General features: G+C 36.4%; 1 protein-coding gene across 32 annotated transcripts in view; it reads right to left on the bottom strand.

Annotated features, from left to right (window-relative positions):
- The window catches only part of CACNA2D1 (calcium voltage-gated channel auxiliary subunit alpha2delta 1), a 484,107-nt gene that overhangs the window by 434,253 nt on the left and 32,559 nt on the right, over positions 1-17,295 (bottom strand). For 10 of the 32 annotated variants that reach the window (XM_084974614.1, XM_084974615.1, XM_084974616.1 and 7 more), the window contains exon 1: positions 12,832-12,968. In XM_084974614.1, the coding sequence (XP_084830740.1) occupies positions 12,832-12,953 (122 nt within the window). In that variant the 5' untranslated portion in view covers positions 12,954-12,968. 32 annotated transcript variants of the gene reach the window in all.

Here is a 17,295-nt window from a genome sequence, read left to right as displayed (position 1 = left end):
ATAAGGTTTTAATGCTCACACTGGTGGTACTTCACAAACAAGTGAATTCCAAATTTCATTTATATGTTACATATGCTCTGATCCTGAAGATTCTTGGACTTTGTACTTCATTTCCTTTCACAAATATGCACTCTACTAATAAACCAACTGTAGGTACACAATAGTGTAAGGTGTTCCCTCTACTAGAATGATCTCAAGCTTCCCTGTCCCTGTGGCCTTCTAATAATGAAGCTGGGCCACTTAGCTAATACTGGATTTTGGTAACTCATTTTCACTTAATATGTGACCATAGAAACTCTCAGCCTCAGTTTTCCCCATCTTTATTTTTTTATTTATTTATTTTTGCTATTTTAGGGGTGCACCCATGGCATATGGAGGTTCCCAGGCTAGGGGTTCAATCAGAGCTACAGCTGCCAGTCTACACCATAGCCACAGCAACATAGGAGCTGAGCCGTGTCTGCTATCTACATCACAGCTCATGGCAACACCAGATCTTTAACCCACTGAGCAAGGCCAGGAATTGAATCCACATTCTCACGGATCCTAGTCAGGTTAATTAACTGCTGAGCCACAAAGGGAACTCCAGTTCCTTCATCTTTAAAATGCAGGTAGCAGTACCTAATTTACTGGGTTGTTGGGAGAATTATATTAAGTAGTATATGTAAAAATAGGCAAGCAGATAAGTTAAACATATCTCACATGCTATGTTAAGTTTAAAACTATGTGCACTGCATAACAGGAGAGAAGACAAGAGTTGTCGGGACTTTATCTGGGACCTTCCAGGGTTATAATACAATTAGCAAAATGAGAAGGAACTAGATTTCTAGAAATCTGCAAAGGTTTACAGGAAAAGCTCTATAAGTGTGGCTCATCTGAAGGACCATCAGTAGAACATGTTAATTTATTCAGAGTCAGGAATAATATCTGTAGCAAGAGGACTAGAGAGAGCAAGTCCTCTCTTTGGGTCTTTCTGTCTCTAGCAGAAAGCAGGGTCATCAACCCTTCTGTGTGTGCTAACCCTTCTGTGTGTGCTAACCTTCCCATATTCTTGGAGTCAAAGAAAAGCTTGCTAGGAAAACTGAGTGTTCTCCCTGCTCTCGGGTAACAGTGCAGACCTGCCTGCAGTTGAAAAGAGCTGAAGCTTGGGAGGCTCTTGAGGGATTCCTAAACCAGGTCTTAAAGACCACCTCATCAACAAGAAACAGCCAGTCAGCAAAGAAATAAAGGTGGAGATGCAAAAATACCACTTCTAGAAAAAGGGTTTATTAACTGTGAATGGGTAGAGTTCCAGAGATCTTAAGATGCCTGGCTCTCGAATCTTTTTCTCTTGACCTGTTTCTTACAACCCATTATATGACAGCCCCTCCTACGTACATTTGTACACAACACATACAAAACTATGCCTCCAGTGTAGAAAATGTTCATTACTGAGTGCAATAGCAGAGTTCTAAAATTAAAATAAAATTTTTAATGTTTATCAGAGAAATTATTTTGAACGTAGTATTCTGGTTTGGTTTCTTTTTTTTTTTTTTTTCATTTTTCAAATACCTTCATGGAGGTACTGAGATATAATTCACATGCCATACAATGTTCCACTTAAAATGTATAATTCAATGTTTTTTTAATCAAGTCATAAGACTGTGCAACCATCACTACTGTGTAATTTTTAAAACATTGTTGTAACACCTGAAAGAATCCATGTACTCATTAGTGGTCAATTTCCATTTCTTCTACCTGTTCCCCCACTAATCCCTGAGCAATTGCTAATCTACTTTGTGTCTGTATCAACTTGCCTATTCTGAAAACTTCATACAGGAGAAATCAAACAAAATGGAATCTTTTGTGACTAGTTCCTTTCACTTAACATAATGTTTACAAGGTTCATCCTCTTTCTCATTTTGCATTTTGAAACATGTTTCATCAACCTCAATGTAGAACTTTACATTCATCTCCACTTAATTCATCTTTTTAGTTATGGCTAATGTTCCAAACTATCAAAAATAATTTTAACTTTTCAACAATTCCTTCAAACAGTTATTCATTTACTAATGGCCTCTCCTGTGGCAGCACTGTCACTGCTGGGAGAAAAAAAAGTACTGTAATTACCACTTACAGAGCCCTTACTTTATGCTAACTAGGGGTTAATTTATTTATAATAATCATTATTTTTACAGTAATAACACTATAATATAATTATATTTCCATTTTTATAAATAAACTAATGCTTAAACCAGGTAGGTAACTTGCCTATGCTCACACAGCCAGGAAGATGCAAAAATGAGATTCAAATCTAGGTCTTCAGGCTCTGAAGCCTGTACTATAAACCAGTAGGCTCCATGGTCTCCCATGATGATCTCTAGTTCCTAGTAATAATATCTAGGAGTATTACTATGCCTCTATACATATATTACTTCATGTTAGTAAAGTCTTCTGGAAAACACAATACAGTAGATACTGTGATCTTCAATATAAAAGGAACTTAAATTCAAAAGGTTTAGGTAACCTGCCCAAGTTTACCAACTAGAGAGAGATGGAGCTGGTATTTGCATCCAAGTATACCTAGAAAAGAAGTGTTATTTTTCACAATGTAATAACTCCATTTACTAAGGGTAATTCCATCTAAGGTTCAAGCTATACTGAGAGTCACTTTTTTTTCCCCACGAAGAATCAAAAGAACCTTTGGATTCTTTCCTTCTTCCAAGGTAAATAGTGTAGAAAATCGGCGGGCGGGAGGGGAGGGAGTCAAAAACTCTGCCAAAAAGCTGTACTTCTAAGCAAGACAACGGGCCCATTAACAAATGTCTCCATCAATATCGGACCATCTGTTGTTTGCACTGTACTTGTCAATATTGAGCATCACTCACAGTTCACATGACCATATAAAATCTCAGAAAGCAGAGTACCAAGGTGAAAAAAAAAGCTAATTCAAAGATAGAATCTGACAACATACTCACCACACAAGTATATAATTAAATGGAAACAAATGATGTCCTCTGCACACTTTATGTGTCAGGGAAAAATTCCTCATAATTTCTAGCAGCAGATTGAGCAGGACTGGCAAATTACACAGTGTAATCTCCACTTCTGCTACTGACTCACCTGACATTCTGCCCACTCATTTCATTCTGAAGCCTCAGATTATCCAAACTAATCTGCTTAAATTCAAAATACAGTGAAATTTAATTATCCATGTCATAAACGGATACTGATATTATGGCAGACCAAGGTAGAAGAGAACACAAAAATATTATATATCTTCACACAATAGATTTTTTTCTTAAATTTTGTTTTCTTTCCTTGCACAGATTCAAATCCAACAGAAGGGAGGAATCGTTTGAAAAAGTAAAGTTTACAGTCCCCTATGGTGGGATTTAAAGGAAGCTGGAAAGATTAACTTCCTTCCCACCTGTAATTAGTGATTCCTTGTTTTACATAAACTTTTCTCCCTTTCCTAAAATGTTCTTTTATTTTAAAATACACCTAAAAATAAAATAAAATAAAATACCTCTATGAGGGGTGACATATTAAAGCACTATCAGCTGAGAATGAACGAATATATCATGATTGAGAAAATGGATAAAGCAACATATATGAACACTAAGCACCTCAGGGAAAAGAGAGAAGAAAATTACTGAGTTGTGTCCCATGTCAATGAAAAAATTCTAATTGTAAATGTTTCCCATTGGATTTAAACCTTCAAGAGCCTGCAATATGTCATTAAAAACACAAAGATAAAAAAATAAGTTTATTATCCTTCACTTTGAAACATAATGCTCCCCAAGTAATATTCTAAAGTGATATCAACTTGATTGTATTATCAACAATTTCCATGAATTCTATAACTATGAAGTTATAAGTAATCATTTTTCCAGTACAGTGCTGAAAGATTCAAATATAATAAAATGACAGACTACAAAAAAAAAAAAAAAAGAGAGAGCAATAAAATTCGAATTACCTTGAAACAGCATCTGCATGGAAAGTTTTTACCCATCTATGGACATGTTTTATATTCATAATAGTAATGGAAAATTAAGGTCATCTTAAGATAGGGAAATACTGAATTCTTATAGAAAGAACAATGCTATGTATGTTCTTGAATGTAAAATATATATAATCCATCCTGAAGGCTATACAGATGTTCTCAAGTTATATGATGGCTCAAATAATAGTACTGTATTTACATTAACAAAAATACAGACAAGCAAAAAGAGGAGCTAATAAAACATACATTTAAATTAGGAATGGAATTAAAAATAAAATGTGAACATGAGTATTTTATTCCAATGTAATAAGCAAACCAAAAAAGATATACTCTTCTGTCCATTCTTAAATTATCTTAACATAATGAAAACATAATGAAAAAAATTTCCAACACATAAAATCCAGTTATAAGAATATCTGCTAGTGACTGACCTATCTTGAGCATAGCTATCAATGTTGAACTGTATTTATATTAAAGCTTTTACTTGTGTCTGACATAAAGATTAATAAACTAATTGTAAAGATATTTATTTCTGATATTTTAAAATATAAAAATCATCAAATAAACAGAAAATAACTAGATATTTGACTTATTGATATATGTACTATATATGGATATATGATTTATATACAATATCTTATTTATAGATAGATATCTTATACACCCCCTAATGCAATACCAATGGAAAAATGGTAAATACAAGAGTTTACTGAAATGAGAGCTGGAAAGCAACAGAAACTTAAGAGTGAGAAGTAAAAAAGAAAACTGCTAAAAGTCAATGGTCAAATATAAACACCTACCAAGCCTTGGTACATGCCAAGTATACAATGCAAGGAACAGCAGTAAAAAGGATTCAATTATTACTTTCAGATAACAAAGAAGTAAAAAAGAAAACTGCTAAAAGTCAATGGTCAAATATAAACACCTACCAAGCCTTGGTACATGCCAAGTATACAATGCAAGGAACAGCAGTAAAAAGGATTCAATTATTACTTTCAGATAACAAAGAAGAAAAAACTAATTAAGTAAATTAAGTACGTCAATAAAGGCAAGTACATGTGTGCCATGACCCAGAGTTTGATTAATTCTACAGTGAAATGGAAGGTGAGAGGAATCAAAGTGGGCTCTAGAAGGACACACTTCTGGATACATCTAACTGAATTTAAGTTATTTTATCATTAATACCTTCACTCCTCTTTATAAATCTTCAAGAGCTTTATGACAGAGTGAAAGAGAAAGAAAAAGAAAGGAAAAAGAGAAGGAGGGAAGAAAGGAGGGAAGGAGGATGAAGAAAATTAGAAGAAAAGAAGGAAGAGAAAAAAGAAAGCAAAGACTAAATTTTCCATACTGTAATCTATAATGATAGATAAGAACGAGGATGACTGACAACTTCTCAAAAATCAGTATCACCTGCCAGCTAGTTTGCCACATAGACCCCTTTAGAGAGCAGTGTATCCTGAATATAGAACATAGAATAAGGGACCACTCCCAAAAAACCACCATGCATAAAGTAATAATAAGGAGTATTTTTAGTGGCTTGCTTGGCTTTGTTTGTTGGGTTTTGCTTTGTGTTTGTTTTCCTAGAATTCTTTCTATTTAAGTTCTCAAAATAATGATAAACATTTCAGGTTATCACTAATATTTAGTATATTATAGAAATTCCTAAGCCCTTACAATACTGTACTAGACCTGTGATCTTCCAAAACAGTTTTACATTTGGGAGAGAAAAATTATATACTAGTCATTACATTCAATTAGCTAGGGCTACTGCATATAAAAGCATGAAGAGAAAGATAAATAATAGGGAAGAGAAAAACAGCAGTGACACCAGCGGTGTAAGTTACTCAAATACGTAATAAACTGAACCATCAGAAGTAAAAAAAACTCATGAGCTAATTATCTGTGAAAGCAGACAAAAAGTGCTAAGTAGAAGAGAAGAAGCAAAGAGGTTCAAGGCTACTTCAAACCTTTATTAGTCAGGGCATATGCAAAGGGTAATGACCCTTCTCCCTGTGTTTGACTAAATTGAACTAGCATCACATACTACTAATAAACTTCACCAGGAGCTCTCGTGATTTAACAAAGCTTTGTGTTTTAAATAGCTATGCAGAAATCCAACTGTTCTTACAAGAGAGTAAAAATTTAGAAAAAGTAATGTTCTTAACAACCAAACAACTTTAGGTTTACATTTTGCTTTTATAAACCGGCAGTTGAGGACTGGTGAAAACACGTATTACAGTTTTAATTCACGATCTATTTGTAAATGGATAAAAACTAAGAAGCTCCATCTCCCCTCCAACCTTCTTTCCATTTTATACCCTCCATCTCAGAAAAGACAAAAAACGGCTCAAAATGAGACACTTAGGAGTGATCATTACAATTCACATCCACCTTCTCTAAATTAAATGCACCTAAACCATCACAGAGAATCTTCTGCCCTTAAGTCGCCAATCACATTCTTCCAGTTGTCCAGGTTTATAGCTCATGAACTCATTGATTTATTCAGCCAACTTTTTTTTTGCTACCTAAGATATGGGGACCATTTTAGAAATAAAAGATAAATAAAACATCCATCCATTCATTTGACCTCTCTTGGGGACTGGGAATATAGCAGTGAATAAAAAGGCAATATTTTCTATCGTAGTGGAACATACACTTTAGTGGGAAGATAGAAAATATGAGAAACAGTAAATTACAACATTTAGAATAAAATAATCATACATGTAAGAGCTGGAGAAAAATAAAGTTGGGAAGTGGAACATGAAGTGTCAGGGTAAAGTTTAGAAATGTGTGCAGGGTTTAGTTTCTGTGTTTTCAAAGAACTCAATAAAGGAGAAAACTTATTTTTTTAACTTTCTGAAAAGTTTATATATATTTATATATATTTATTATACATATAATGATTTTTTGTTTCATTATAGCTGGTTTACAGTGTTCTGTCAATTTTCCACTGTACAGCATGATGACCCAGTTACACATACATGTATACATTCTTTTTGCTCACATTATCATGCTCCATCATAAGTGACTAGACATAGTTCCCAGTGCTACACAGCAGGATCTCATTGCTAATCCATTCCAAAGGCAATAGTCTGCATCTAATAACCCCAAGCACCTCATCCATCCCACTCCCTGGCCCTTCCCCCTTGGCAACCACAAGTCTATTCTCCAAGTCCATGATTTTATTTTCTACGGAAAGTTCATTTGTGCAATACAATGTGATAAATGCTATCAAAGTTATAAACAAAAATGCAGATTTTAAAACAGAGGGTGGAGGTCAGAAGGAATCACCTAAGGAAAGAATTAGATGGACCATGACAGACAAGATGAAATTCACAAGGGGCAGGGCAGAGGAGGAAAAAGGAATAGCATATGCAAAGTCACAGAGGCAGTCCCTAGGCAATAATTACTATTTGTCATTATATAAGAGCAATTACCACTTAATCCAGAGCCTACTACATTCCAGACACTAATACATTATCTGTATTAAATCTCACAATATATTTAAGGCTTTATTAATATTATCCCCATGTTTTAAATGATGAAGCAAGGCCAAAGTGAGAATTCTTCTCTTAAAAAACAGGTGAGGCCAAAGAGTCTGATGTTTATCCAGTCAGCAATTCAACCCACTGATTATTTTTTTATAAAGAGGAAAGATCAGAAGTTTGTCTGTTTGCTTTTTAAGATATCAGGCTACAATGCTGAGGACAGATTTTTGTAGGTAATGGACAGAATGTTGACAGATTATTATTTTTAATAACAAAATGTTGTATTTCAGCTAAGAGGTGGAAAAGGCTTGATCTAAACCACTATCAGTGGGGGCAAAAAACAGAGGAAGGAAAATTTGTGTTAGCCAAATGATTCTGGGTGAGAGTGGAAAAACGTAACAAAAGGGAGGTACTCAGGTGATTCTAAATGTCCCAACTTACAACACTTAGAAGGTGACACCATTAGCCAAGATAAAAAGAAGAGAAATTTGAGATAAGAAACGGTGGGATATGAAGTGCTCCAATTTTGAAGATGCTGAATTTATCTTTGTGATGCTGAAGTCAAGCTATCCAGAACATAACCAGACTGACAGGAGGAAGTCCTCAAGTTAACGTATTTGAGAATCATCAACAAATGTATTTTTGCATTAGTTAGAGGGTTTCTGATAGCAAGAGACAGAAAACGTAAACTGCTGACATAATTAATGGAAATATTTTTGGCTTACTTGTTAAAATCTCTAAAGGAAATTGAGACTTAAAGCTCACTCTCTCTGTAATTGTTCCTATACTGCCTTCTTCCTTTTACCATGTCATCATGGTTTCACTTAGGGTAGCAAAATCATGTAGCAATCTCTAACTAACCTATATCCCACAAAACCTAGAAGAGAAATAGTTTCATCCTTACTTACTGAAAAATAGTCTTACACATTATCCTAAACCAACCTGGGTGACATTCCCACCATCTTGAGGGATAAGACTGCACTAACTAGCATGGGGTCAGGATGCAGCATAGTGGGGGAAACTGGAATGATTGCTGGACAAGCAATCCCAGTGTTCTGCTCGAGTGCCTTCCAAAGCTGACAGTAGTTATTATGATCTATTCTCCCCAAAGAAAATATTTTTTAAAAATCCTATCAAAGAAAAAAAATATTGATCTATGATTTATCGACTTCTTCAAGACTGAGTAAGTTTCCAACATCACCCCAATCCAACCATACTCATTTGCCAGATGTAGTGCCAATGGAAATATTCAAGCTATACAAGAAAATTTATAAATGCGATAAATACCGAGTAATTTTTGCAGGTATGAAGGGATAAAATTGAGTGCAGTTAACTGATAATTTACTTTCTTCCCCCTTTCTCTGTCCTCTACCCGCAACCCCTCCACTAAGTCAGTGGCCAAAAGAGGACACCAAAGTACACAGATGAGAGAGTCCAATTCTTAGATGAGAGTTCAAAATAAGTTCTTAAAACTCTGGCCAAAAGACAGACATGGAAGTGGCTGATAAAAGGCCAGTGACCTGAAGGAACCTCAGGGCTGCAATGAGGAGGACACAGAGGGCCATGGGCAGGAACATGCCTATCTAAGGATCTGCAGAAGGGACAAAGGCCAAAACAGACTTGCTTCACTTCAGGCCCTCCTCAGATCATAAACTGCCACCCCTGGTTTCGAATGGGTTAGTGAACAATCCTCCAGCTAATTGACGGTTGTAAATAACTAGCTTAAGTTTTCTATCACCATTCTTAAGGCTCAAATTCAAAATAACATTCAATGATAGGGGAATATATTTAGTTCTATTTCCTGTATACTTGCTTTTACAGGCATCACAGAACAGTCGCTTAAAGTCCAACTTTAATTCTACCTTTGGCACCATGAGATAACTTTTAAAATCGACTCATTATTTCACACCTTCAGTCAGGACTACTAATTTTACATTCAGAAGAGAAAACCATGAGACTGTGTACCCTACGTCTCACGGAGTCCTCTCCCCACCCCCACTCCCATTCCACCCCCACCTGCCTGGTGTCAACAGAAAAGCTATTTGCTAGATCAGTGAAATCCAGAGAGAGCAATGATTTGCCAAATATGGTTCATCAGAGCACTGAGAATTTAGGATTAGGTTTCAGCATTTGTTGCTGTCACTCAAACACTACATCTATATTGGGGTAGTGAGCAGAGATTTAAATAGAGGAATCCAAAGCATCCAAGATACTTTCCTTTTCTGACTTAGCTGATTTTGAGAATGACTCTCATTGAGCTACAGTGTTACAAAACTAGTTAAATAAAATTCTATTGGGATTATAATAATTTTGTTGGTAAAAGGGGAGGCTTAGCAAAAACTATGAATTTTGTCTTTACCATTTTTATAATTATCTGACTGGTCATTTCATGTCAACGTTCTTGAAAGATTCTGAACATAAATTATGGTCAATGTTGCAATACAAGTGCTCTCAAAAGTGAATGTGTATGTCTAAGATAATAGTAACTTGAAAATAACAGACCGCTGATACATGCTTTGAAATGTATTTATTAAGTACACTAAAATTTAGCAGAATTGTCTAAAAAAAGACAAAATTAATGAATCAATTTGAAATTAGTTTTAAATCAATATATAAAGATGTGCAAATAATCTAAATTTATATGAACAGAATCATATCTCTAAAACTGGGGAAATTATTTTAAGTAAAGGCAATGCAATATTCCTGCCCCAAAATAGTCCCCTCCCAAAAAAACAAAACCTGGATGAAACCATAGGAGCTGATCAGTAGGAAAATAAAGGATACAGTCTAGGAATTCATACTGTGGCTGAATGGTCAATAGCAATGTTGTCTGTGGAATTCAGAAAGGAATTGCAAGGAACATGGCTAAGCATATGTTATATTGTGCAAATTATCAGTGTGTACAATTGCAACCATTTTTTCAAGTGTGGGGATTATAGTTGGAATGGTGTTTGTTGGAAGACACTCCCTAGCCTACCATCAAAGAGCATCACATCCTCAATTCTTTCCTCCCTCAAGCTCTAGTTTGGATTCTCGTGCAAGACATAAAAGGGAAAGGAAGCTGATAATGAGGGAGGCTACGCATGTGTGGGGGCAGGAGGTTTATGGGAAATCTCTGTACCACCTTTCTCTCAATTTTGCCGTGAACATAAAACTACTCTAAAAAATAAAGTATTTTTAAAAAATACTCATTTGGGGGGAAATCTGGCTCAGAAATCATAGCTTTAGTGATCATTGCACTGCTTTCTTTTCTGTAAATCCTTATCTGTTTTAATCTTAGCAGCTATTTTTTCTCACTTGTTATTTTTAGACTACTTTCTTTTCAACATTATCCTGCTAATAGGTTAAAAAAAAAACTATTTCAGTAATTATAATGAATTAACTGTTATGTTTAAGGCATTTCAAATGACAGGTATAAGAATGAATGTCAACAACCAAATATTCTAGTTACCACCCCTCTAAATGTATTCCAAAGAGCCCAATAAGGTATAGGTTAATGATATCCGCCCAACTGAAGAATGTGACTGGCATTAGAAAACTCCAGCACTCTTAATTTAATAGCTGCCTGGCAGTTGTCTTCAACTTTCTGTACAAGCATTTTCTGAGGGACCTGCCTACCATCCTAAGCAGTGTTAGCACAAGAAGCACACACACTTGGTGTGTGAGCTTGCTTTGCAAGAGCTATGATAGACTTGAAGTTCAAAGGGGCTATGGGAAATAAATTTGACATCCTTATTCATGTAACTTTACCTGGGTGAGGGTTTTTCATCTCATTAGACTAGTAAAATAAGCAGGCACAAAATGTTTCATTTTTCTATACCTCCAAAAAATAAACATTTCCTGTATCCGCCAAATAATGGGAGACTACTGCTGTTTAAATACATTTATTAACTAAGTTTTTTTGCTTCCCTGCACATTGGCCACAAAAAAGAAAAAAAAAATACTAAGAACAAAGCCTGCTAGAATTTTTGTATGAGAATTCCTTTTAACAAAAAAGGAACTGCACACATCTAGATAAATCTATTAATAACAACAGTACTGACACTGAAAAACAGCAACAATTTTATGAATATGATCGTTTTTATCTCTAAGCTCTAGGTAATATGTGGTGGCCATAGGGTTTCTTTTACCTGTATTTTTAATTTTATTAATTTTTAATTTGCATAATTTTTTTTTTTTGTCTTTTTGCTATTTCTTGGGCTGCTCCCACAGCATATGGAGGTTCCCAGGCTAGGGGTCTAATCGGAGCTGTAGCCGCCAGCCTACGCCAGAGCCACAGCAACATGGGATCCAAGCCGCGTCTGCAACCTACACCACAGCTCACGGCAACGCTGGATCCTTAACCCACTAAGCAAGGGTAGGGATCGAACCCACAACCTCATGGTTCCTAGTCAGATTCTTTAACCACTGCGCCACGACGGGAACTCCAAATTTGCATAATTTTTTAATGCTAATTGTTATTTCCCCAATGCAATTTTTTTTCTACTGTACAGCAAGCATGGTGACCCAGTTACACATACATGTATACATTCTTTTTGCTCACATTAACATGGTCCATCGTAAGTGACTAGACATAGTTCCCAGTGCTACACAGCAGGATCTCATTGCTAATCTATTCCAAAGGCAATAGTTGGCATCTATTAGCCCCAAACTCCCAATCCAACCCACTCCCTCCCCCTCCCCCTTTGGCAACCACAAGTCTATTCTCCAAATCCATTATTTTCTTCTCTGTGGAAAGGTTCATTTGTGCCATATATTAGATTCCAGATATAAGTGATATCATATGGTATTTGTCTTTCTCCTTCTGACTTACTTCACTCAGTTTGAGAGTCTCTAGTTGCATCCATGTTGCTGCAAATGGCATTATTTTGTTCTTTTTATGGCTGAGTAGTATTCCATTGTGTGTATATATGTACTACATCTTCCTAATCCAATCATCTGTCCAGACAAACTTTCCTTAAAAAAGACACATGCACCCGCATGTTCACTGCAGCACTATTCACAAGGGCCCACTGGGTTTTGAGGAGCTCCTCTTCTCCTCATTCAAAAAACACAGTCTGGGTCACAGAGCTTGTAGTAAGAAAGATCAGGAAAAGGCTTTAATGCTTGATGAGGTCAGTTTTACCCTGTGCTCTGGATATAGTATTGACATTTAATGAAAGAGAGGGTCAGCCAGCAAGAAAGATAGTTCAAAAAACATATGATATCACTTATATGTGAAATCTTTTAAAAATGGATACAAACGAACTTATTTGCGGGACTGACACAGATTCACAGACTTTGAAAAACTTCAGGTTACCAAACAGGCCAGGTTGGGGACAGGGGAGGGATGGACTGGGGGTTTGGGATTGGCATACACACCTGAGATATATGGAATGATTGTCCAACAGGGACCTACTATATGGCACAGACAACTCTACCCAAAATTCTGTGATAATCTCTGTGGGCAAAGAATATAAAAGAGAATAGTTGTACGTACACATATAACTGACTCATTTTGTTGTACAGCAGAAATTACCACAACCTTGTAAATCAACTCTACTTCAATAGAACTTTAAAAAAATAGTTCAGAAAATATATTGGTCAAACTTAGTGGACCATTAGATCTTTGCCACAAGACAACTATTATACAGTTTAATGCATACTTTGTATTTCTCTAGCTTTATAAAATCCTTATCACGGCCTCTCAAGAAGTGAATTCTCTTTATGCTATAATGAAATAAGCAGGCAGTGGTATCTTTCATCATCCTGTATATCAAATATCTCATGAACGAATGTTATATAACGTAAGATGAATTGATTTTCACACTGAAAGTAAAAAGTTAATAACATCTGGAATACTATGGTACCAGAGCACTCTACATTATTAATTCATGGTGACAGAAATATTCTGAAGAAGTCTGAAACAAAACATCAAGGTTCAAAGAACACAGACAAAAAGCAGATGGCAGAGAAACATTTTAAATGCTCATTCCTTCTTTACGTTGGCAGGTTTACTGTGAGTAGGTGGGAAATTTTAAAATGTCACCCAGACCAATACTTCTGATGCTGATGCTGTCTTTCTCTGACTGTTCCTGCTTTTCTCATGCATATAATAATGTAACTAAATTCTGCCCACTCTTCCTATAATTTCTTCTTTCTATCCTCCCATTTCTTCAACCCCTTGAGTGACAATATCTGGACCACCACAAATGCCTTGATGATCTTTGTATAGCCTCTTTCCCTTGGAACCCATCATTGTTGCAACTGGGCACACAGAAACAATTATCGATTTTACTTGTTCAATAAGATATGTAAAGGGCAGATGTGTCTTATTTCTCTTTAGGTGTGTACCATAATATATTACACAAAGAGAATTCTAGATTAAAAGCTCTCATTAATACAACTCCACTTTCAGGGACTAAATACTGTGTTGAACACAGTATGTATTTAATAAATAATTTTTGAATGAATAAACATTTTATTGAACTAATATAACCAATAGACGCTTACCATATTAGCCTTCTCAACATCTGAAATATATTTCAACTAATATAACCAATAGACGCTTACCATATTAGCCTTCTCAACATCTGAAATATATTTCCTCTTTAAAAATCTCAATGGGTCCATACTTCCATCAGGATGAAATCCATTCAAGGCATTCTACAACTCAGCCTCTCCCTGTACCTTCCTTTTGTCTCTCTCTTCTCGTTATTCCTTTGTATAAGACAACACCACAGCGGAAAGGGGACTGCTTTTGCCATCAGAATGGCTACAGGCCTCTATTTAAACCTTGATGATTTACTAATGTATAATATTATGAACCTTGAATCTCACATTTTACTAAATAACTAATTAATACCTGGCATAAGTTGTAAACATAGACAATAAAAATGCACTTGGCGGGGGTCAGGCACACAGAAGAAGAAATGTATGAACTGTGTTAGCATTGCATTGCTTTCCTTTGTCAATCAGACTGTTACTCTTAAACTTTGTTTAGTATGTTTCTCCTGCTGACCTGAAACAGTGAAATTCAACCTACTATACTTGCACCTAAATTCTGTTCATTCTGTAAAGCCAGCACAAAAGCTATTCTGTCTTAGATAAATATATTCAAGAACCAAGTGGTTGTAAACACAAGATAATTAGCTAATTAAAAGCGGTCCCAAGACAATGTGATTCAATGAGAAAAAAAAATATCTCAGGGGAAGACAAGATAGGTCTAGTTAGGAGTTCCCTTTGTGGCGCAGTGGTTAACGAATCCAACTAGGAACCATGAGGTTGCAGGTTCGGTCCCTGCCCTTGTTCAATGGGTTAACGACCCGGCATTGCCGTGAGCTGCTTGCGGTGTAGGTTGCAGACGCAGCTCGGATCCCACGTTGCTGTGGCTATGGCATAGGCCGGTCGCTACAGCTCCGATTCGACCCCTAACCTGGGAACCTCCATATGCCGCAGGAGTGGCCCAAGAAATAGCAAAAAGACAGAAAAAAAAAGATAGGTCTAGTTAGTAAGCTGTTCTCAGCACTTGTAAGTTCCCAAGAAGTTCACTCTCAGGACTGTAACTGAGACTTGAAAAGAAAAGCTGTGATGGGGGAATTGCAAACCAACAATTTGGTAAACTTCATGAGCATCACACCTTCTATGGACTCTCCATGACATGAGCCCAGAGTTGTTACTCTTTCTACATTCACTGCAATACTACTGTACACAGCTGTGAAGCACACCTACCTATGGAATGTTACTTACTAAGTTAAATCTATTAATTCCCCAGAACAAAAATTTCTTCAGAATAAAAGGTCAGATCCCTTAGTCTTTTCATCAGTGTCTTCTACACAGTAGGTATTCAACAAATATTTGAATAACCACCATGTACAGATGATCAAGTACTGAAAGCTTTGTGACTTTTTTTCTTTATGGCCACACCCGCAGCATATGGAAGTTCTAGGCCAGGGATTAATTCCAAACCACAGCTGCTACCTACACCACAACTACAGCAACACCGGATCCTTTAACCCACTGCACCAGACCAGGAATCAAACTCAAGCCTCTGCAGCACTCAAGCCGCTGAAGTTCAATTCTTAACCCACTGCACCACAGAGTTAATGCCCCTTGTGTTTTTTTTTTTTTTAATTAATGCTAGTACATTTTAAAGTGTTAATTTCTACAAATCATGTAAGCCAAACATAAGTGGTTGTATATAATTCCGAATGTACCTCATACAGCTCGCCAGTTTTTATGTTATTTCTTCTAATAGTTTTTAACATAGGAAATTGACATATGAAGTGAAGTGTGGTACAAAATGATGTAGATACTGGCAAAAGCAGAACTAACTGCTGTTGAGTTCTCTAAATTAGTGGTTCCCAACCCTGGCTACACAATAAAATCACCCAGGGAGATTTTTTAAAAAACACCAATGACAAGCCAATTATTGTAGTCTCTAGGGTAGGATCTAAGCACCGATAATTTCTGAAAACTTCCCAGGTGATTTAAATGCGCTTCAAACCACTAACAGCTCCTGAAAAAGTCATTGCTGAAGATCTCTTCTGCTCTCACTACTGTTTCCTGGGATTTAAATACTTAAGTATTTGAAACTAAAATTCTTTATTAAATATTTTTCCATCACTCCTGTACCACTATCTCTCTAATACCCTTTCATTCTGATTATCTTAGCCTTAAGAAAAAAGTAATACATGTTAACGGTAGAAAAATTACCTCTCTTATGAGCTCAACAAGTGAAGAACCAAGCTACATCAGGGTGGCTGAGGAAAGGGACTGGCTCAGGAAGTCCCTCACACCTGTCAAAGGCGGCAAAGACTGCAAGAGAGAGTCCAACGGAGCATGCGCAGAATGGCAAACAAGGCTCCAACTGCTGTTGGTAGAGCTCTAAAAATAAAACTACAAAAGCACCGGGAAGGCAGAATGAATTCTTAACACTTGTTCTCTCCTATTTCAGTCTCTTACGAAGCAGGTGACCTCAGAAGCAAGCAATGAGTCTTTTAACTATCTATATCCCTCACTCTCAGAAATGATCCTCAGTTATGCTGTCATGATTGAATTCATTCCAACTGTTTCAAATTCATAATCATAAAGACAATCTTTTTTAATCTTTCAAGACTGCTCTCTCATAGGATTACACTCTAAAATAAGCTTCTTTGATATTCATTTGCCTATTTCACTTTGAAGATTTCTTTCACATGTATTATTCTGGGGGAAGATGTTTATTCCATTAATATTTTAAGTATTCTTTTTGGGACTCGTGTCTAAGAAGCAAGAGTTAAAAGTCATTAATATACCCAGAGACACAGCCATGTAAATGTCAATTTAAAATCACTGTTCTAGGAGTTCCCGTCGTGGCACAGTGGTTAATGAATCTGACTAGGAACCATGATGTTGAGGGTTCGATTCCTGACCTTGCTCTGTGGGTTAACGATCTGGCATTGCCGTGAACTGTGGTGTAGGTCACAGACGCGGCTCGCGTCCCGCGTTGCTGTGGCTGGCGTAGGCCGGTGGCTACAGCTCCGATTCGACCCCTAGCCTGGGAACCTCCATATGCTGCAGGAGCAGCCCAAGTAATGGCAAAAAAAAGAAAAAAAAAAAGAAAAAAAATCACTGTTCTAGAGAAATAAAAGCTATGGACTTCCTAGTAACATATGTAATGACCCAGATAAGGTCATCCTGAGTTTAAATGCTATTTTAAATGCTTGGTCCAGGGCAGTTCTGTATGAGAAGGTAATATAAGTTGAGGCTGAGAGTAAGTTTGGAATCGGACAGATTAGCGTCATATACCTCACCCACTGTTACTACCTATGTGGTCTGGAACAGGTTCTTCAACCAGTCAAGACC

The sequence above is a fragment of the Sus scrofa genome, chromosome 9 (assembly GCF_054392235.1).
Source record: "Sus scrofa isolate SSC_HxYL_T2T_F1_AM1 chromosome 9, Sscrofa_HxYL_maternal_Yorkshire_Landrace_v2.0, whole genome shotgun sequence".
In the NCBI taxonomy this organism is placed as follows: Eukaryota; Metazoa; Chordata; class Mammalia; order Artiodactyla; family Suidae; genus Sus; species Sus scrofa.
The sequence above is the reverse complement of the archived record's forward strand: the minus strand, read 5'-3'. Positions and strand labels throughout refer to the sequence as shown.